We start from the raw sequence: 21,460 nt of genomic DNA, 5'->3' as shown, positions 1-21,460 counted from the left end.
GTCATTTCAAGGATTTACCTAAAAACATGTGGCAAACACAAAAGGGCCATTTCATCCTTTGACCAACAGCAGCAGGTTTCAGAATTGAATCAATCCAGCTGAAATATGTTGGTAACAATGGACTAGGCATGGTGCTAGATTTTCAGTGGAGAGAACAGAATAAGACAGGTGTGGTCACCATACAGGGAGAACAAGGAAAACATTAAAGGATGGAAAGTATTATAGGTTCTTAGTGAGGCAAGCATCACATGATTTGGGAATTAATAACAGAAATACCTAGGAAGTTCCCTTGTGGCAGAGCAGGTTAAGGATCCATTCTTGCTGCAGCTGTGGCACAGGCCACAACTGGGTGCAGGTTTGATCCCTGGCCTGGGAACTCCCACATGCTGTGGGTGCCCCCCCAAAACAAGAACAAGCAAACAAAAAACACAAAAAAACAAAAAGCAAAACCAAACAGGAAGACCCAACTTTATGCATTGACCAAGAAGTTTTCCCAGAGGACATTGCATTTGTACTGAGGTGAGAGGAATAAATATGAGTTATCTGTAATGAAAGGACTGGGATGGGAGTGAGTTAAAGAGCTTCCTAGAAGAGGAAATGACTATACCCTGAGGACAGTAGGGATTGGCATGTTCAGGTTGCAGATGGAACAGCAGCATAGCTGGGGAGAAAGGGAGGAGTTATATCAGATGTGAATCATAGGAAGAAGCATGGAGTTGTCCATAGGTAATGGAAATCCAATGAGTAGTTTTGAGGAGGTGAAAGATATTATTCTGTAATTGCGTTAGAGAGACTCTTCAGTCTTTTGGAGAGTGAATTAGATGGATCAATTTGAACTGACATCCTCGCCCAAGTTGATGTAGCCTGAACCAGAAAGGACGAGGCTAGGAGTCATTCCTTCACTCTGGTGCATACCCCAAGGATGGGCTTTGTTCTGGCAGTAATCCCTGTTTGGTGGTAGAACAGTTTATAATTTAAAATATTAATAAATTAGTAATTTATTAATTTCAAAGTGTGTGTGTACAAGGAGGAAGTGCACAGAGTGCAGTCACAGAAATTTTTAGTGAATGGAAAGGGACATTCTTGGATTTGGTGTCCAGAAAAGTCCCCTCTGAAGTGGTGATATTTGAGTAGAGACTTGAATGATGAAAGTCAGCCATGGAGGAGTAGTGGCTATGAGAAAAAAGGGGAGGGGTCTCAGACAGCAAGGCATGTGCCTGTGTTCTTTGATAAGGAGGAGTTGGTGTGATCTAAGAACCAAAAAAAGACTGGCTTCTGGGTTCTTGGGGTAAAGGTGAGAATACTGTGGGATTGGGCTGGTGAGATCCACAGGTGTGTAGGGAAGATGGTAACCACTGGAGAATTTTTCACCAACAAGTCACTAATTCGACTTGTTCCTAAACACTCGCTTTTGCTGCTTGGTGAAGAACAGATTAAAAGGAGACAAGAGTGGAAGCAGGGGGACCACTGAGGAGAGAAGAGCATTGTGGTCCAGGTGGAAAATGCTGGTGGTCTGAGCTATCGTGGCTGCAGGGGTGATGGAGAGTGAGGATCTGTCCACTCCCTGCTTCCCTGTCTGTATTCCTGTGCTGTAGATTCTCAGGGCATCAAGGCACTGTGGGAAATGTGGAGCCATGATGTACTGAAGTAGGGGATACTTGCAGGTAGAGATGGCAGGGAAACCATGCTTTGGGTTCTCCTGGTGGTGAATCTGCCTCCATCTTTAACCTTATGGGCCGAGAAGCCTGAGCATGTAGTCCAGCCTGCAGTGAGAGGGATGTAGAATATCATAGCACATTTGTTGCTTGATAATGAGAAAAAAAAAATCACTCCAGGCTATTATTCTCAGACCTACACGACCAGCCTGTGCTCTCTGGGTCACCAGGCCTATCTGGGAGGCCAAATGATTAGACATGTATTTGGTAAATAGTAAATCGGAGACAAGCTTGTTAGGTAACCATGTAACCTTTATAATTTTGTATTGTCTGCTTACTGGAAGAATGCCTTATTGTTAGATTCCCCATAGATTGAGCATTGAATCCTGAGGCAAATGATAAATAGGCCTTGCTTGCTTTTTCACTTTGAGTTTCCTGTGGATGCATTCCAGTTCTATCAAGTGATTCTGGAGGACGACAAAGAGGCATCACAGAGGGCTGGCGCTCTCTGTTTTCTGTCCCTGAGGTTTTCTCTAACAGGTCCCCATCATCTACTCTCTTTAGCTTAGGCTCTCAGTCATTGGTTTCTCTTCATACTTAGGGCAATGCTCCATTGATATTTGGGGGTAGGAGAGTCTTCTGGGCTAGAATAAGGGAGAACATTTGAAGGAAGTCAGCCCTTTAGACCTCTCCCAAAGTGAAATATCTATAAGAAAAATCCATGCTTCTCTTGCTGACTATGACCATTTTATGCTGTCACCTGTTCTCTAGGTTTTCTTGGCTCGTGGGGGGAAATGAGCAATGAGGGGAATAGATATATACTTTAAAAGAGGATTGTTTGGGTTAGGAGGATTAGGCTGACATTTATAAATTATTCACTGTGTGTGAGGAGCTGTTTAGAGTGCCCTAGGTTTATTAAATTATTTAATGCCCATATTCCCCAGTGACGTAACTTGCCTAGGTTAACACGTAACTTGCCTAGGTTAATGCCCATATTCCCCAGTGACGTAACTTGCCTAGGTTAACATGTCTCTGTGATGAGAGTGCAGCCATTTGGTAGCAGAGTCCTTGGTCCTGGGTATTTTTACTGTCTTGTTTCTTGACCCCCTTTGTCTCAAATGATTCATTCAGCTGTCTTCTCAGATTGAATGAGGAATAGCCTTATAGAATGATCTCCTTCAAGGAGAGTTTTGCTGGTGGCACCAGTACTGCAAGGTGAAGGCTAGAACTCTTTTTGCCTCTAGGAAGCTCCACTTGTCAAGTTTTCAAATCTGAACCCTCCCTGCCCTTTAACACCTTCTTTAACTATGTTATCAGGTTCTAGGTATGTCCTACTGTTCTGGTAAATAATGAATGGTGTCACTTTAAGGTGTGTTGGCATCATGTGATTTAACTAAAGGTGACCTTATCTCTGGGTCATTGTGTAACCCCAAACACCATAGAGAAGATAGGAACAGAGGAGAGGGATATGAGAGGGTAATCATTCCCAGGGAATGAAGGCAGAAAGGACTATAGGTATGGAGGAGAGGGAGAAACCACTGAGGAGGAAAGTCAAGATAGGAAGCACAGAGAGGGTTTTGAAAGGACTTAGCAATCATCAAAGCTAGTGTCCAAACTGGTAGGCTGCTAGTGAGGAACTGCTACAAAATAAAAAGTCCAAGAGGCTCATTCTGGAGCTGAGGCTCCAGAAGTCTTAGGCTCATTTTGGAGCTGAGTCCTAAGACCTTGAACCTACTTGTTTTTGGGGGCCAGCGGGGCAGGGGAGGAGGAGAGCTAGATTCAAGTAGTCACAGCTGGCCAGATACTTTCTCTTTCAGGAAAGAGTATCATGCTCATGACATTCAGCACATTTTACATGCTATAAAAATATTTTTAGAATATTTATGATAGCTTTCTAAAATTTATAGCTATGCTGAAGTACTGAATGGTATTTACAAGCTTTAAAAAATGGGATCATCTCAGTGGTTAAAAGTAAAAGCTTTTATTATTGGAAATTCTGCATGCAATACTCATTGTCAGCTTCCACTGTGTGTGTGTGGCCCATCTCCTTGTGCAGTCACTTCGGAATCCCAGCTCACTTACCCATGCTTGTTGTGACCTTCCTGCAACACTTCCATTAGGATAACCTTCCAGGAATGTAACATCTTATATTAAAGAAATCACAAGTGGAATTTAAATGTATGACAAAAAGAGTTTAATAATACATTCCAAAGTCCATTGTTTGAGGTACTTGGAATACTTGCCTTTCTGGTGTGAGGAACAAGAGAGAATGGGAACATATTGTAGTCTGTTCTAAACATTTTACCTGTACTAATTCATCAACCCTTTACAATAACTCTATGAGTTACACAAAACTATTCACACTTTATATATGAAGAAGCTGAGGTACAGAGAGGTTAAAAACTTGCCCATGGTCATAGAGCTAGAAAGGAGTGGATTTCTGATGGAATATTAGGCAGTCTGGTTCCAGAATTTATGCTACTAGCCCTTGCACTGCAGCTGCTCCTAGAAGATTTATATAACTCTGGAATTGTCTTCCATGATGATTATACCATTTTACACTCCCAGTTAAACCTATATCTAGTTATTTATCCAAAAGAAATATAAACATATGTCTACACACACACACACACAAAACTGACACAAGAATGTTCATTGCAACCTAATTTTAATAGTTAAAGAAAATTAGAAACAGCCCAAATATCAAACTGTGGCATATTCATAGTAATGGAATGCTATTCAACAATAAGATGGAACTTACATATGACAATGTGAGTGATATTAAAAAAACTTACACTGAGTCAAATGACACAAAAGAGCCTATACTATTATGATTCTATGTATATGAATTTCAAGAATAGATATAACAAATCCATGTAGTTAACTTTAGAATAGAGATTATTTTGGCGCAGGAGGAAGGGATGCAAGGATGGGTGATGGTAGTGTTCCATGTTTGGATTGGTGAGAAATCATTGATTTAGGCACTTTATATCTGTGCCTTTTCTTTTCTGTATTTATAACTCAAACACATATACACAAATACATGCAATGAGATGTGAAAGCACCCCTCCTCTAATCCATTACCTTCCTAGTTTACAGACTGGTGTGGCGTGTCCAGGCATTTCCAGGAGTATATATACATACCACTTCCATATGTATGCAAATGTATATTCCAATGGGCTTTTATATTTTAACATAAATAAGATCAGACTATATTTATTATTTGCTACCTGCTTTCTTTTTCAGTTAACAGTATGTCTTGAAGGTTCTTCCTTGTCCACACTTCACTTTTGCCTTAATATCCTTAGCTAGCTTAGACTTCTAGAGTATGAATGTACTTGATTTCTTCAGCCAGTCTCCTTCTGATGAATGATTAGATATTTTTCAAATTTTCACCTTTACAGTGCTACTCTGAAAATTTTTATATGTATATATTTTTGCATATGTGCAAGCATTTTTGTAGGTTACTTTCCTAGAAGTGGGTTTGCTTGGCAAAAGGTATGTATGGTTTGATGCATACTTACAAGTTGATTTCCAAAAATGCTTTTGACACTCCCTACCACATATGAGAGGGCTGGACTCCTGCATGCTCTCCAACAGTGGATGTTACCAATCTTTAAAGATTTTGAAATCATATGGGTAAAAAAATATCATCTTGTTTCTGTTGAGATTTTAAAAGAAGAGAATTTTTGATTTTCTTGTTCGTATTCAAACATACACAAGCCCTTACAGAAACATATTCATATCTTGTTCTATACTCTGGGCTATGTAATTCTAGAGAATAGTTCTCTTTCCCTTGGTGTGTGTGTTGGGGGGGGGGGGATGAAACCCTGAAACATAGTATGATGATTGGGAGAAAGTATGGTATTAAATGCAGGAGAACAAAAAAAATCATAAAGATTTAAATAAATGCAAGGGATCTCAGGAGTTCCCGCTGTGACACAGTAGGTTAGTGATCCAGCATTGTCTCTGGAGGCTCAGATTTAGTCCCTGGCCAGGGAACTTCCATATGCAATGGAAATAGTGAAAGTAGTATTCATTCTGAGTTTCAGAGTAGATGTAGGACTTTGGAAAGCATTTGACATGGTTTCTAAGTTCTAACAATATTATAGTATGTATTAGATATATATTAATACATCCAGAAGTGACAATAACGGTAAGTGCAGGCATTCATGTATTCAAATAAGTACTTTTGAGTGCCTAATGCTCTCTCAACAGCCAGATAGAAAACATGTTCTAACTTTAATTTGATGGACTATCCTAGTGAAAATAGCAGAATTCTGTCATCATACACATTCATTCTTTTTTTTTGTTTTGTTTTTGTCTTTTTAGAGCTGCACCCGCAGCAGCTGAAAGTTCCCAGGCTAGGGGTCTAATCAGAGCTGTAGTTGCCAGCCTATATCACAGCCGCAACAATGCCAGATCTGAGCCATGTCTGAAACCTACACTACAGCTCATGGCAACTTCAGAGCCCTTAACCCACTGAGTGGGGCCAGGGATTGAACCCATGTCCTCATGAATACTAGTTGTGTTCGTTACCACTGAGCCACAACGGGAACTCCAGACATTCATTCATTTATATACATATACATATATATATATATTTTTTAATTTCCCCAATATATTATTTTTTTTCTACTGTACAGCATGGTGACCCAGTTACACATACATGTATAATGTGGTAGCGTTATTGATCTTGAAACCTGTTGGATTTTTAAAATTAATCCAAATTCATTAATGACAGCTGAATTTTGAAAAATGACATGATTTGCTTTATGAAACTGGTCAGTTTAAAGCAAATATTGAAACAACCCTACTCCAACTAACCTCTATCTACTCCCACCATCCCATACCTGCTTTTTTAAAAAAAAATTCCATCTTTAATATATTTTGAATGATGTTTCCTTGCAGAAAAATTCACTCCAAAGAAACTTTTTCTCCAACATTGAGTATGTCAGTCTTTGGCAGGCCTGAGTTGCCTAGTGGGTAGGAGTTTGCGAAGTGGGTGTCAGTGACACCTTCTTCTGAGGCAGTGTTGCCAGAGGGCTTTTCAGGCTTCACCTCCAGGGGGCTCTACCTTTTTAAATTTAGAGACAATTGAGATCTTTACTGAGGTTAGCATGATTTATGCAGTGTGGGTTTATTCTTGCAGGTGGTAAGAGGACTGATAGGTCACTTACAGATATTATTCTTGGAAATGCTGAATTTATTAGTAGCAAAAATCTCTACGGTCATTCTTCTAGTAAATTCCTGCAGGTACATTTTCTCTTCTGTAAGGGATCTCAAATTTTTAAATTCAATGATTTCTGGATCTGCCTCCTTCTCTCTCCTCCTACGCTGTAAATTGCTCTTTCAGACCTGTGCTCCATGTAGGTTTATGGCTTCCTTCAGGGGCACCTACTAGATGAGGTACTGATCACCTGTTCCTATCCTACTCTACACCTTACCTTTTTCCTACCTCTGGCAGAGCAGTATTTGCTTCTATTTTTAACTTTTAAGTAAACTTTTATTAGAAGACAGATTGCTAGAAGTATATTTGAAAACCGTAGCATTCCTGCAAAGGATTTTGCACACTGTGTATGTATCTCCTGATGTTCATGTGTACAAAGACAAGTTGATAATTTTTATCACCTTGCTCTGCATTGATCTATTTGGCCCAAATCCTAAGCAGTGCCATTCAAAACCCAGCTTTGCTTTTCTAATCACTGGTATCCTAATTAAGATAGTCTTTGAAAGAATGGAGAATGCTGATGATTGGTCCCTATCACAGATTCTGAACTTGAGTTTCTCATTTTTCTTAGCTATTCATTCTTATTCAGGAAAGCATTCAAGGATGCCTGGATTTTAATTTTGCTTGTTTTTCTTTTTTGCATTGCTTGTTTTTCTTTCTTGCAGTGTCCCAGAAAGTAAGACTGCTTTGAGAACTATATGGGAGTGTTTTTTAACAGTGAAAATAATGTTTGTAATAATAATCTATTTTATTTATCACTGGTACTTGGGGAAAATATTTACCAGTTGGTTCTGTATAAGTATGCATTTGAAAGCAATAAAAATGTATTTCTTTATACATGTCCTCCAGTTAATCAATCTCACATATTACCAATATTATGGAGACTTCATATTTGGTTACTGCGCACTGACCTTATTTCCTAGAAAATGTGCTTGCCTGGATTAGTATGAGCAGTGGAACTACTATATCCTTATTTGGTTAGGAAGCAGGAGGTCATTCTCAACATCTTTTTACTAACCGAAAAGACATTTTCCTAAAGGTAGATTAGTGTGTAGATTTAGTTTGAAGTTTCATGTGTGTGCATGATTGTATCTGGTAAAAATGGGAAATATCAGGCAGTGGTTACCCAATCCAAATAATGACTAAGAAGATGGTCATTCTGTCTCACTGTTTATACTCTTAATAAGTGTCGTTGTCGGAAATATTTAAATCATTGCTTCAGTTGGTTCTGTAAATATTGATGGGAGGCAAAGTGTTGAGAATATTTTTATTAGGGGAGTGTATAATTTCATGAAGACTAGAAATAAGTTTCTATTTGAGAGTGGCTTCCACCTGATCATTGCTTCACTTGGACATGTTTACTATTTATCACCTAGTTCTCATCGCATTCATAACTCTGCAAGAGCAGTGATTCTCAATAAGCTTCTTTTGGGAGTCAGTGATTGATTTCAGCAGATGACTCAGCAATACTTGGAAGAGAGGGAGAAGGATTAGAAAAGACCCCAAGTGATTCTGCTTCATGGCCCTCCTCTTTTGGAATCACTGCTACTGAACCCTCTGAACTCTCAGCACTGCCCTTCTGCTTCCTCATGTGTTGGATTAGATTTATAGCAGCTGCTGTGGACATGGTTGCCTAACTCTGCGGAATGTTCTGTTAAGAGCTGTTGCTGAAATAGTCCACGTTAAGCCTGTAACTCCCCCAACCCCCCCCCCCTTTTTTTAACCTGTCCTCTATTCTTAGTCGTTTACTCATTCCCTCACCTCATGATTTTGCACCTTGACATCCTACAGATTCATTAAGAACTTTTATTCCAAGCACCTGGGTTTTATTTAACATGGTGATTAACCAGTGTTATTGTGTTTGAGCTAGGTGATGACAATATATTTGATTGGAGCCTTGTAATTATTGCTTTAAAAATCAAAATAATAGATTATGATCTCAAACCAGGAACATGATCCAGAAGAATAATAATAATTAGAACAGCAACCCCTTTGAAGAAAATAAATGCCCATCACAGAACACAGGACCCTGTGTGCCCTGAGTTTCACTTACTTTTGTGGTGCCATCTCCTCCCTCCCTCCCCCCACCATCCTGGGACTAGCCGCACTGCCTCACTGAAGCCTTCTGGTTCCTAGAAGTAACCATGTTCTTTCTTGTCTTGGGAATTACACTTCCTATTCTCTCTACCTAGGGCGTACCTCCCCTGGTGTTTCCTTGGCTGGCTCCTTCAAATGTCACCCACAGTCTCCTCTCCTTTGGGAGGTTTCCCTGGCCAGAGTGAATGCAGTTATCTTCTCCCTCAACCACCTGTCCATACATGCAATGCACACCATCATCATCTCTCACAGCATGCTATTTATTTTATTTAGTATTAGGAAACCTACATTATGTCTCCTTGGCACTTGTCTCTCTCCCCCACTGGAATCCAAGTGCCATGAGGGGAGTAGAGACTATACCTATCTCATTCACCACTGCAGCCTCAGTGCCATCCTGGCACCTGGCATTAAGTAGAGACTCAAGACATATTTGCGATTGAATGAATAGAAAATTCTGGGGCCTTAAATTTTTCTGAACTCATATCAAATATTCTATATTTAGTTCTCCTTTTATGACAACACATGGTCTCCCCTTGGTTGAATTTGACCAAACTGTGCTGACTTTTCTCAGGCATATGAAGGATCAGAATAAGAAGGTGGCCAATCTCAAGCACAATCAGCAGTTGGAAAAAAAGAAGAATGCCCAGTTACTTGAAGAAGTCCGCAGGCGAGAGGATACCATGGCTGACAACTCTCAGCACTTGCAGGTCAGCCCAGCCCTTTTCCTCTTAATCCTTAAATAATTAGAGATTGACTCCTTCCTAAATGTCCCCATTGCTGTGGGAAAATATGCACATAAATGGTGGACTTGCTCCTAGGGAACCCAGTATGTCTTTGCAAGTACGAAGCATCATTTTCAAAGTAGTGCCCGAGAAAAGCTGGTTATGGTGGAGGCTACTCATGCTGCACAGAGTCTCTTGGTTCCTGTACATCACCTTAAAAGGTAAGGGCTGTGTTTATAGAGTTGGCAAGAAACTTAAAACAGAAATGTCTTCCTTTTAGAATTATATTAAAGTTGTTTTGCTGTCAGAAGGGAAATGTATGTGTATTATCATAGAAGGTATTTGGGAGAGGATGCATTAAACTGATTTCATACAGTTCACAGAACTGGTTTTGTTTTGTTCAAAACAAATCATTTTCCTGTGTTTTCTGTGTAATATAGTTATCTCTGAATGGATGGCCCTATCTGAGAAACAAACCGAATGACTGAAAACACCAATTTTTCCTCATTAACCATCCCTATTTTTGGCAAAGGAGCTCTCCCCATGTGCTCAATAAAACATTCAAACTAAAACAGGGCATTTGCTTTGAAGTTCCTTTATTTATTCCAGTGTGCCTTTAAACAGAGCAGTTCAAGTTCAAGTTGGCCAGAGTTCATGTTAAATTCTGCTTATTAATTAGTGTCTTTCTCTAGATATATATTAGGTTTCCTCCTTGGAGATAGAAGAAGTTAGATAATTTCAATATGTATTCATAATTTATCTTTTTAACTGACCAAAAGAGAAATAAATAAATTATTACAGAGTAGGAAATAGAAGGAAATGTTTCGCACAGAACATGGCACATGGGGGTTACTTAGTCCATATTAGTTACTTTTTTCTCTTTGAGCCTTAATGGTGTCAGCCAAGTTCCTTTACATTGATCCCTGGTTTGGATAGAATGATAATAGCCTCAGGTCCTTTCTTTAGTCCTGAGTTCATCTTATGATGGACTGGTAGTTTATTTGAATCCATAGCTTCCTCGATGTTTTTTGGCAAATCAGTCCCAGGGTTTCGGCTGTTAGTTTTTCCCATCAGTCATATGAGATGTTAGATTGGAACCTACAGACTGAGATAATAATAGCTAAAATTTGCAGAACATTTTATTGCCTTGTCAGACATGAATTCTTATTTATTCCTCACAATAATATTGGTGATTTTATATATGGTAATCTTAGAGTCTCAGAAAAGTTATAAAGTGACATCCCACTAAGGGGTGAAGATAGATCTGACCTCAGGTCTTCCCGCCTTTGAGAAACTAATGTAGGGGAATAATAATAGTAGTGGATACCATTTATTGAATTTTCAGTATGTTTTGTGCTGTGCTGTGTACTTTATAGCAGCTGTTTAATTCTCACATCAACTGGGTTAGTTGAGACTCTTATTTCCGAGTGACAGAAACACAACGACCCGAAATAAGCAGTGAAAGGGTATCTGTTGGCTCAGTTAACTGAAAAGGCCAGGAATGGACCTTTTGACTATATGCAGATTTTTAAACAACGGCATCAGGAATCTGTCTTCATCTTGCTCACAGGTGTGCTTTGCTCTTTGTGGTGTTGATTCTTGGGACGCTGTCCACAGTGATGCCAACTGTAACCTCCAGCAGCCAACCTACATTCTATAAGTTTAGTCATGCTGGGGGAGGAGAAAGGTTCTTTCTGAGTAGTTCTAGCCAAAAGTCAAAGGCTGGTAGAATGAATAGATTGGCCAGGTCAAGATCAAGTTACATGATCACCCGAAACCTAGGGGAAAAGGGTTAACCATGGCCTGAGATTGAGGACAGGTGATCTCCCACAAGAATGAGGAGTTCTGTTCAGAAGGGGTGCTGGTCTGGTAAAATCATAGAGATCCACTCTCTCTTATGGAGTATATTAACTATTATCCCATTGGGTATATGAGAAGAAGGAGGCTGTGAGAAGTTAAATAACTTGCCCAAAATTATTTAGCTATTCAGCAACAGAGTCAGGACTCAAATCCAGATCCAACTGTCTTTAAATGGTGAGAGTTCTAAAGAATTAAGAAGAGAAGGCAAGAAAACTGTGGAGTGGCAGAAACTTCATGGAGTAGGTGGGATGGGAGCTGAATGAGTTCTAAATGGGAGGGATAGAGCAGGAGGGAAGACCCACCAGGCAGAAGAACTATCAGCAAAAATATAGAGGCTGCATAGAGCAAATTATAGTCAGAGCACAAAATATAATAGACCAATTCATCATGGTGGCAGTGAAGTCAAGTGTTGTTATTGTCTTTCTTAGCTAACTCTGGAACTAGATTACCTAGGATTCAAGCTTCAAAATTTACTAGCTCAATGTCCTTAAGCAGGTTGCTTAACATCTTTAGGCCTCAGTTTCCTCATCTTTAAAATGAGAATAATAATTGCATCTGCTTTAGAGTTGTTGTGAGGATTAAAGAATCAGTGCATATAAGAATTTAGAAATGTACTTGGCATAAGGTATGCTCAAAATAAGTGTTAATGATGAACTATTATTATAGTAATAAGGAAAATGTAAAAGAAACATTTTTAGAATGTCTATTACATACATGGGTATTTATTTATTTCTACTACTGAGCATCAAAGTTTCTGTTTTTTTTTGTATATAGTAACTTTCTTTTCTAAAGACACATCTAGTTATGGAAATTAATGTCTTGTTGTGGCCTATGAACTTTTGTATAGCAATATTTTCATAAGGGGGCCTGATAACTACCTCATAGGCATATTCATCAAAGATAGCATGGTCTGGAATTGCTTAGTTGCATTCCTGACCACCCCAAATAAAGGATAGCATTTGAAATGCAATAAAAAGTAATCACAATTAATTTTGATGAAAACGTCTCTGGTTAAGGTTAATAAAGAGTGAAACTCCCACTTTCCTGGATTGTTAAGCAGATGAACTCAGATGCAATAATTACTGCCTTCTGAAGACAAAACTTTTCTTTCTGGGGGCACATGGTTTTTTAATATTGCTGTTGTTTCAAGTACTTCCTGTTTATAAGTTAACCTATTAAACCCTTTAAGTGTCAGTCATCTGGGATATGGACTGGCTGGCTGCTTGGTAGGTTAGTTGGTAGTTGTGGGGTTGACACAAATTTGATTTATTCTACACCATCATTTTATAGTGTTTGGACACCCTGCCTCATGATTTCAACCAACCAAATAGGTTATTACATCCAGGAAAATCTCAGGTAGAGTACTGTCTGCAACAATGATAACTGTTGGATCAGGCTTCAAAGAGAGATCAAAGAGATTCATCCAGTTGGTATGAAAATTGGCAACAAATTTGAATGTAGACCATGTTATTTATTATCCAAACCAGCATATAGTGGCACTAGGCAAAAATTGGGCCATTTCAGTCAGACCTAGAAATACAGTCATGCTAAGAAATGTTTCACAAATTCAACCTTCTTTACTTCCTTAATTTATAGTTTTATGGCAGGAATTGCAAACTCAGATGCCTTCAGGGTCTAGGCTGTTCACATAAATAAGAAACAGGTTTGCATGTAAGAAAATTTATGATGTCTGGTTCTTTGAGGTTTTTTTTTTTTTTGGTAGAGATGTATCAGTTAGCAATTGCCATAATCATGCTGTGTAGCAAATCACCCCCAAAATCAGTGACTTTAAAGCATCAATAGTTATTCTCACCGATTTTTAGGTGAATTGAGTAGCTCGTCTGCTCCAGGGTAGCCACATCTGCTTCTCACTCAGGTCTGTGGGTGGCTGAGATAGCTCTGTTCCACATGTGTTTATGCTGAGATTAAGGCTGAAGGGGCATCAGCAACCCAAGGGAAACTGCTGATTGACAGTAGCAAAGGAGAGTAAGTCAAAACATGCTAGGCCTCATAAGGCCTAGTCTTAAACTGACACTGTGATTTTTACCCCACTTCGTTAGCCAAAGCAAAGCACCTGGATGAACTAATAGTTAAGGATTAGGGAAGCAGACTCTCTCCATGAAAAGAACTTTGAAAAGGAGCAGATACCAGGAATGGTGAAAAATTGAGACCAATCATTCAATCTGTTAAAGGAGAGAGAGTTTGGAGAAATATTTCTCTATTATAAGAAAAATAATAACATAAACATTATTAAAAATTCTAGTTGCAGTGGACTTAGTATATGGATATAATTGAGAATGGTGGGAACTGTAGGGAACTCAAGAGCCCATGTCTTCTTGAAAGGAGTTGAGATCACTAAGCTTTGACTAGATGTTGCCACAAAGGTGGGCCTAGGGTTGAGGGACTTTATGATTTCCATAAAATGTGAATTTTTTTTTTGTCTTTTGTCTTTTTTGTTGTTGTTGTTGTTGTTGTTGCTATTTCTTGGGCCGCTCCCGCGGCATATGGAGGTTCCCAGGCTAGGGGTCTAATTGGAGCTGTAGCTGCCAGCCTACGCCAGAGCCACAGCAACGCGGGATCCGAGCCGCGTCTGCAACCTACACCACAGCTCACGGCAACGCCGGATCGTTAACCCACTGAGCAAGGGCAGGGACCGAACCCGCAACCTCATGGTTCCTAGTCGGATTCGTTAACCACTGCGCCACGACGGGAACTCCAAATGTGAATTTTTATGTGAAATCCGTGGATATTAGAAAATTGGCCCAATTTTTTTTTGGAAAATTCTCTGAGTCCAGTGAGGCACAGTTACTAGTGAACTGACCATTGGTTTGTAGCCTGTATTGCACAGCCTCATGCTGTGATCCCACTGGTTTCACAAGGTATAAAAAAAGACACTCAGAATGCACCCTAACTAGTTCAGCTTGACCCGTGGAAGAGCAATGGATAGCAGTTTAGTTTTTATATATATATATATACACATATATACACACACACATATTATACATGTTTTATTTTTTTGGTTAGAAATACCTTGAATTATGTTCCTCAGAGGAAATACCCACAATCTATTGGAATAGACAGTATTCTTTTTTTTTTTTTTTCCCCACTGTACAGCAAGGGGATCAGGTTATCCTTACGTGTATACATTACAATTACATTTTTCCCCCATCCTTTCCTCTGTTGCAACATGAGTCTCTAGACAAAGTTCTCAATGCTATTCAGCAGGATCTCCTTGTAAATCTATTCTAAGTTGTGTCTGATAAGCCCAAGCTCCCGATCCCTCCCACTCCCTCCCCCTCCCATCAGGCAGCCAAAAGTCTTTTCTCCAAGTCCATGATTTTCTTTTCTGAGGAGATGTTCATTTGTGCTGGATATTAGATTCCAGTTATGAGTGATATCATATGGTATTTGTCTTTGTCTTTCTGGCTCATTTCACTCAGGATGAGATTCTCTAGCTCCATCCATGTTGCTGCAAATGGCATGATGTCATTCTTTTTTATGGCTGAGTAGTATTCCATTGTGTATATATACCGCTTCTTCCGAATCCAATCATCTGTCGATGGACATTTGGGTTGTTTCCATGTCTTGGCTATTGTGAATAGTGCTGCAATGAACATGCGGGTGCATGTGTCTCTTTTAAGTAGAGTTTTGTCCGGATAGGTGCCCAAGAGTGGGATTGCGGGGTCATATGGAAGTTCTATGTATAGATTTCTAAGGTATCTCCAAACTGTTCTCCATAGTGGCTGTACCAGTTTACATTCCCACCAACAGTGTAGGAGGGTTCCCTTTTCTCCACACCCCCTCTAGCACTTGTTATTTGTGGCCTTATTAATGATGGCCATTCTGACTGGTGTGAGGTGGTATCTCATGGTAGTTTTGATTTGCATTTCTCTTATAACCAGCGATGTTGAGCATTTTTTCATGTGTTTATTGGCCATCTGTATATCTTCTTTGGAGAAATTGGAATAGACAGTATTCTTAATTTAACTTTTAAAGAATTTTTTTGTGATTTTTCTTTTTCTTTCTTTTTTTTTGGTCTTGTGTCTTGAGGGCTGCACCTGCAGCATATGGAGGTTCCCAGGCTAGGGGTCTAATTCAAGCTGTTTCTGCTGGCCTACGCCACAGCCACAGCCATGCCAGATCCAAACTGGGTCTGCGACCTACACCACAGCTCAAGGCAACGCCGGATCCTTAACCCACTGAATGAGGCCAGAGATCGAACCTGCAACCTCATGGTTCCTAGTCGGATTTGTTTCTGCTGTGCCACAATGGGAACTCTCTCTTTTTTTTTTTTTTTTTTAGAATTGGCAAGGAGAGCAGGAAGGGAAAAATAAAGAGCCATGGAATTGACCTATCCAGTATTCAAATAGTGACCCTTATTATTTTTAGCTCAGGACCTTGAATAAGGCAGAGAATCTCTCTGACCCTCACTTTTTTCATCTATAAGTGGGGATTACACTCTCTACCTCCCTGGGTGGGTTAAATAAAATGAGGTTTATGAAAGAATGTAGCATAGTACCTGATCTATGTGGGGTTCAGTTACTAGAGCTTTCTCCCAGAGAGACTGATAATGAGCTTTTAACCATAGAAGACAGTGACCATTGGGAGTATCGCCCAACAAATTCTTTGCAGCTATTTTATACTGATGAGTAATACAGATATAGAGCACACACCAGTAAATGAAAGTTTCCAATAAAGCATTTAAAAAAAACATTTGGGGCAATAAGGAGGAAAAATTAAAACATTTTTCAAGTTTATATTGAATTGTGTGTGAAAGTAAGATGTGAAAGATTGTGATTTTCTTGTATAATTCTGTGGCACTGTTCCCCAGGACACAGATTATGGAGCATAATATTTATGTCTGGCCTTGGAGCTTTGGGCTTCTGTGTGTCCCAGCAGAGCCCACATGGAGATTTTTCAACAAGGTGTCTTGCTAGAGATTCACACTAAATCGTCATTACTAGAATGGGATGCATTTCCCGCCCCCCACCCCCAACCTCTAGCTATTTCTTGCTGAATAAATATGCCAATTTGAAATCCCAGTGGATATCTTTGTAGGTTTTGGCTGCATTTTTTTCCTGTGCAGCTTATCGAGTTAATGAACTAACATTCTAAGAAATACACACGCCAATATTTTATGCTCCTTTTCTGTTGTATGTCTGCAGAATTCTCTTCAATTTATTGCCTGAAAACTAAAGTCTGTTCTTGTATGCTTCCGTTTCCAAATTATAGGTTCCCAGGGAACTGTAAAGTTCCTTCTCTGCCAGTAGTTAAACCCAAGTGTGATCAGTTTAAAAAGCAAATGAATGTTCCCATTTATTCTTGTCCTTTTAATAGAGTTCTTAAAAAAAAAAAAACTAAAAAGACAATTTTATTTTTCAATTTGTGCCACTCTGTGCATCCATATCTTTTCCTCAAGGGGATTTCCTTTACTGTGCTCCTCCAATTAGAGTTGGAATTGGCTAACAAAGAAAGTGTAACGAACAACATAAACCTCAAAAATTCATAGCTTTCCGCAAAACATATCGTTCATTATGAAGTTCCCAAGCTTTGCTAAGTTTTTTCTTTGCAGAGGGACACATGTATTTTGAGCAGAAGTTTTTAAACCTCGTAACTGTATGTTCATCTCTCTAAGTCACTGAGTTAAGTTCAGTTCTCTAAGCTTAAAATTGTTACTCTGTGTCCTATGTTCCTGTGTTATGGTATACTTCTAAGTACTGCCATTAGAAGAAACCTGACTAGCAGAGTTAAGAGATTCATTGTCAAAATAGGATTATTTAGTTCCTAGTTTTTCATGGCTGTTTGTAGGCACGATGTGGAGTGATTTAGGAAGGCTCCATTTCAGCCATCTTGTTCAACATAAGGAGAGATGAGAAAAGTCATCCTAAAATAGTTTTAACAGAAAAATCCTTATTTGTTCAAATTTTCATTTGAACTGAATATGATTTTTAAAAATACTATGTGCTATTTTATTTCATTTGTCTTGTGATTTTCTACCTTGATGGGTAGAGATTGGGAAGTTCCATTATGTTGTGGATAAATTCCATTGTGTTGTTGAAATGTGGACTAAGCCTCATCCAACATTTCCAGGCTCTGTTCATGGTTTCAGACGATGAGAAATACTCAAGTATTTGCAAGTCTGCATAGGATACAGAACATTGGCCAGGGGGCTGAGGGTTAGTACAGAAGTGCTTTCTTTTCTTGGGGATTTATTTTGACATTTGTTTTTCTTTCACACTATAATCCCCCACGAGCCAAAAAATGACTTTTGTTGTAGCAGGTCCCTGTAGGCATTCTCAGAAAATCTTATTTGACAATCGGTTTCTAGTAGCCTTGAGTTGAAGTCGTTACTCTTTGTAGTAACTCATAGACTGTCAGGGGTGACAAGGCATCCTGTGCAGTGTATTTGGGAGCTAACCATTCGTTAGAAGTGTTCCAAGAAGGCAAGTGAAATCATGTAAATAAAACTGTTGTATGTGGAGTTTTTCTTCTTTCCTCCCAATAAAGTATTACTTGTTTTTCCAAATGTGCAGTAACTTGCATATTTCTTCTGAGAAATGTCCTCTGCTTTTTCCAGAGGATTTGTGACTTAATCCTCCACTTCATACAGCCCCTCTGTACAAACACAATATATTTCTATAGAAAAGAGAGGTTTACCCTTAATCAAGTGTTGCCTAATCTACCTACTAAATTACCCCCTGGAGACAGAGTAGGGCTCATTATTCTTTGCTGCAGGGTTTTCGGGTTTCACTCCATTTGTGCCTCTTCGGCAGTCTTCAGCAAAGTGGATGTTTGTTTGTCAAAGACTGAAGGTCCTGCAAAATGAAACGTAACATTTTTGTCAAATGAAATCACTCTTATTATGGGAGTAGAGTCTTGAATGCTCTGGAATAACAAGGCTTGAGGGGAGGGGGCTGGAAAAAGGAGTCTTTCTACAATGACATGATAATCTCTTACTCATTTCGATTGAGGTTACTTAGGATTAGACTATTTAAAAAAATATTATCCCATTTTGTGCCTTTTGGTCCCTAAAGTACACATTGATAAGGGAGAGACAACAGGCATCCTACTATAATCTCCAGTGAGAATTAGAAGCAGACAGAGATGTGCTAAAGGGAAGGATGTGCTTCAGCTCTCCAGAGAGAGGAGGGCTTGCTTTGTGGGATTTGCTTTTCCTCTCTTTAGCTTTAACTCTGAGGTGAGGTTTGAGCTATAAACTGGCAACATCATTTTTACATGTTTGTTAAAATCACTGCTGATGATCAATTTAACCAATAAAAAAACATTGCAGCTCAGCCAGAGCTCTGTGTGCATCTCAAAGTGCTTTCATGGGGTGATCTTCCTTTCCCAGTTGAAAGCTTATGAACTAGAAGTTATGCTTTAAAAGCCTCTGAGACATGAGAACTTTAAGGGTTGTACTTGGGAGCATCTCTATGTTTCTCTTCTGCTCTGCTTGAATCCATACCATGTGCAGTATAATATTCTTTTCTTCTTTATTGAAGTATAGTTGATTTACAATGTTTCTTCAATTTCTGTTGTATAGCCAGTGACCCAGTCACGCACAGTCCCTGTGCTGTACAGTAGGGCCCCATTGCCCATCCATTCCAAATATAGCAGTTTGCATCCAAAAACCCTGAACTGCCTGTCCATCCCACTCCTGTCCATCCCACTCCAGTGGGATGGCTGGACCATATGGCAGTTCTATATTGAGTTTTCTGAGGTACCTCCATACTGTTTTCCATAGTGCTTAAAGTATAATTTTCAAAGTAGCAATGATGAAGGCATTACTGAAGAACCTACACTTTGAAGGCAAGAGGAATAAAAGAAGAAAAAAGTTCTGAAAGCACACATTTTTTTCTAGGTAGAATCTGTATAACTCACACACATGGGACTCAGGTATTCAGTAATCCCTATGGGGCAGTCATGTTCAACATGCATCAAAAGAGCTAGTCCAGTTAAACCAGCAATGCCTGGCCAGGGTAATTATGGCAGGTTTACCCTGAAATATGGTTACCAGAGGTTATGCATTGAGGACACCTGCAAATCACAGTGTGTGTCACCCTGACATCAATAACCTCTTTCTAATAGATCCTGGTATTTTAGCACATCACTGGCTGATGTGGAGACCTGGGCATGGTTAATTTAAAAAAGGTTAACTTTGACTTATGGCTTGTCCAAGCATTGGTAAGCTGTATATTCAAACACTCCAGATTATGGAAATGACAATCAATGACATGGGCAATGATTTAGATGGAAGTCTTGCAAAAAGAACATACAACTCTAAAATCTTACTCCTATTCACTTAATAGTCTCTTCTGTAATATGTGTTTGGGAAGTCGGTAATTTGAATTTATGATATTTTTAATTTCTTCTCTGCTATTACACTTTCCCTCTACATCTTACTTATTTATGCTACCTGGAAAAAAACCCTGTAAGGTTAAGCAATCATAAGTTTTTCTTACTAGAAAGGACTGTAGACTTTAATACAAGCCCCTTGTTTTGCTGATGAGGGAGGTATGTCCAGCAAAGGCAAATAACCTGCCCAAGATTCCAGAGAGAGTTATTGGCAGAAGGGAGACCAGATCCTAGGCCTTTTGCATTCTTGTCCAGTGCCATTTGTGCAGTCGTTTGGTTCCGTAAAGTATGTGTGCTTTCAGTGCAATTTGAACCATTAACCCAAAGGTCCAAAGACCAGGACTGTGCTCCCTCAGTGCTGGATATCAGATTGACAAAGATGACATAAAGTTGCCCCTTACAATAAACTAAGCTTTATGCATATTTTATAAACAAGATGTTCTATCATCTCCTATTCTCTCTTATGCCTTTAAAATAGACTGAGTAAAAAAGTGGCAAATTGGTGATGGAGAAAATTGATATGAGAACAGTGTAAGAAGCTTAGGATTCTTTAGATGATAAATGAAAATTGGTTAAAGTATTTCTATCTTTGCCCCTTTTTCTTATTTGTAAAGGCTGGTCACCCATAAAGAAACTCAGGAAGTCTCTTGCCTTGGAAAACAAGTGTAGATTGCTTAGACAATTCAACAATAAGAATGATAGCTGCTACCTTTTACTGAGCCATAAACTAGGCCAAGGATAGTGTCTTTGGTTAAGTTTCTTGAGAAATTGAGAGTCTGAGATTAACATGCAGGAAGCAGATTAAGAGTGCTCTCTGGAATGGAGAGAAGCAAGATCAGGCATCTGAAGAAACTGAACTGAAACTAGTGGTAACAAAGGCATCAGCAGCTCTTATAATTGCTCTGGAATTGGAGGGGCCCTTTGGAGGAAGTTGGCCCCCACTGAGATGAGAGGACTTTGTAACCCCTCATCAATAATCAGTGGATGCAGATAACTTCTGGGGAGTGCAAGGCAGCTTTCAGGGAGGCAACATCCCTGGCAGCTGGGGAATGGGTGCCTTAGTCCTGAGGAGAGTCTGGGCAGCACATCACTGCATCTAAGCAAACATCCGGTGTGTATGTTGCACTCTTCCCTTTGACACCCACAACAGACACCTTGCCCACCCAGCTTCATAATATTTTTCAGTACAAGATGCTGTTAAAAAACAATCCTAGTTAGCTGGTTGCTTTGTATATACATTGACTTTAATCTTCCCAACAAACAAATGAGGTTGCTACTATCTTTGAAGCCCTTTTTAGATGAGAAGATTGAGACCTGGTGATGTTACACAAGAGAATGGGCTGGCATTATTTTCTCAGGTCTCAACTATAGTAACCATTGCAGCAGTGAAAATAATTTTCTTATTGCTCCAAAAATGGGTAGAAAAGTTAGATGGCATAACCTTGGGTAAGGAGGCATCACGTAGATTTTACAGGGTAGTGGTTAAGCTTGTTTTAATCAATGGGATCAACTTAAATGCTTTTTAAAAAGCATATAAAGCT

The 21,460-nt window shown here is 39.3% G+C and overlaps 1 protein-coding gene across 1 annotated transcript in view; it reads left to right on the top strand.

The window, feature by feature from the left end:
- The window catches only part of LOC125125736 (ERC protein 2-like), a 321,285-nt gene that overhangs the window by 32,845 nt on the left and 266,980 nt on the right, over window positions 1-21,460 (top strand). Inside the window, exon 2 of the mRNA XM_047777166.1 lies at window positions 9,554-9,689. Within this exon, the coding sequence (XP_047633122.1) occupies window positions 9,554-9,689 (136 nt within the window). The remainder of the gene's footprint in view (window positions 1-9,553; window positions 9,690-21,460) is intronic.

This window comes from Phacochoerus africanus, chromosome 1, assembly GCF_016906955.1.
Source record: "Phacochoerus africanus isolate WHEZ1 chromosome 1, ROS_Pafr_v1, whole genome shotgun sequence".
Lineage (NCBI taxonomy): Eukaryota > Metazoa > Chordata > Mammalia > Artiodactyla > Suidae > Phacochoerus > Phacochoerus africanus.
This window is presented reverse-complemented; position numbering and strand designations above follow the sequence as displayed.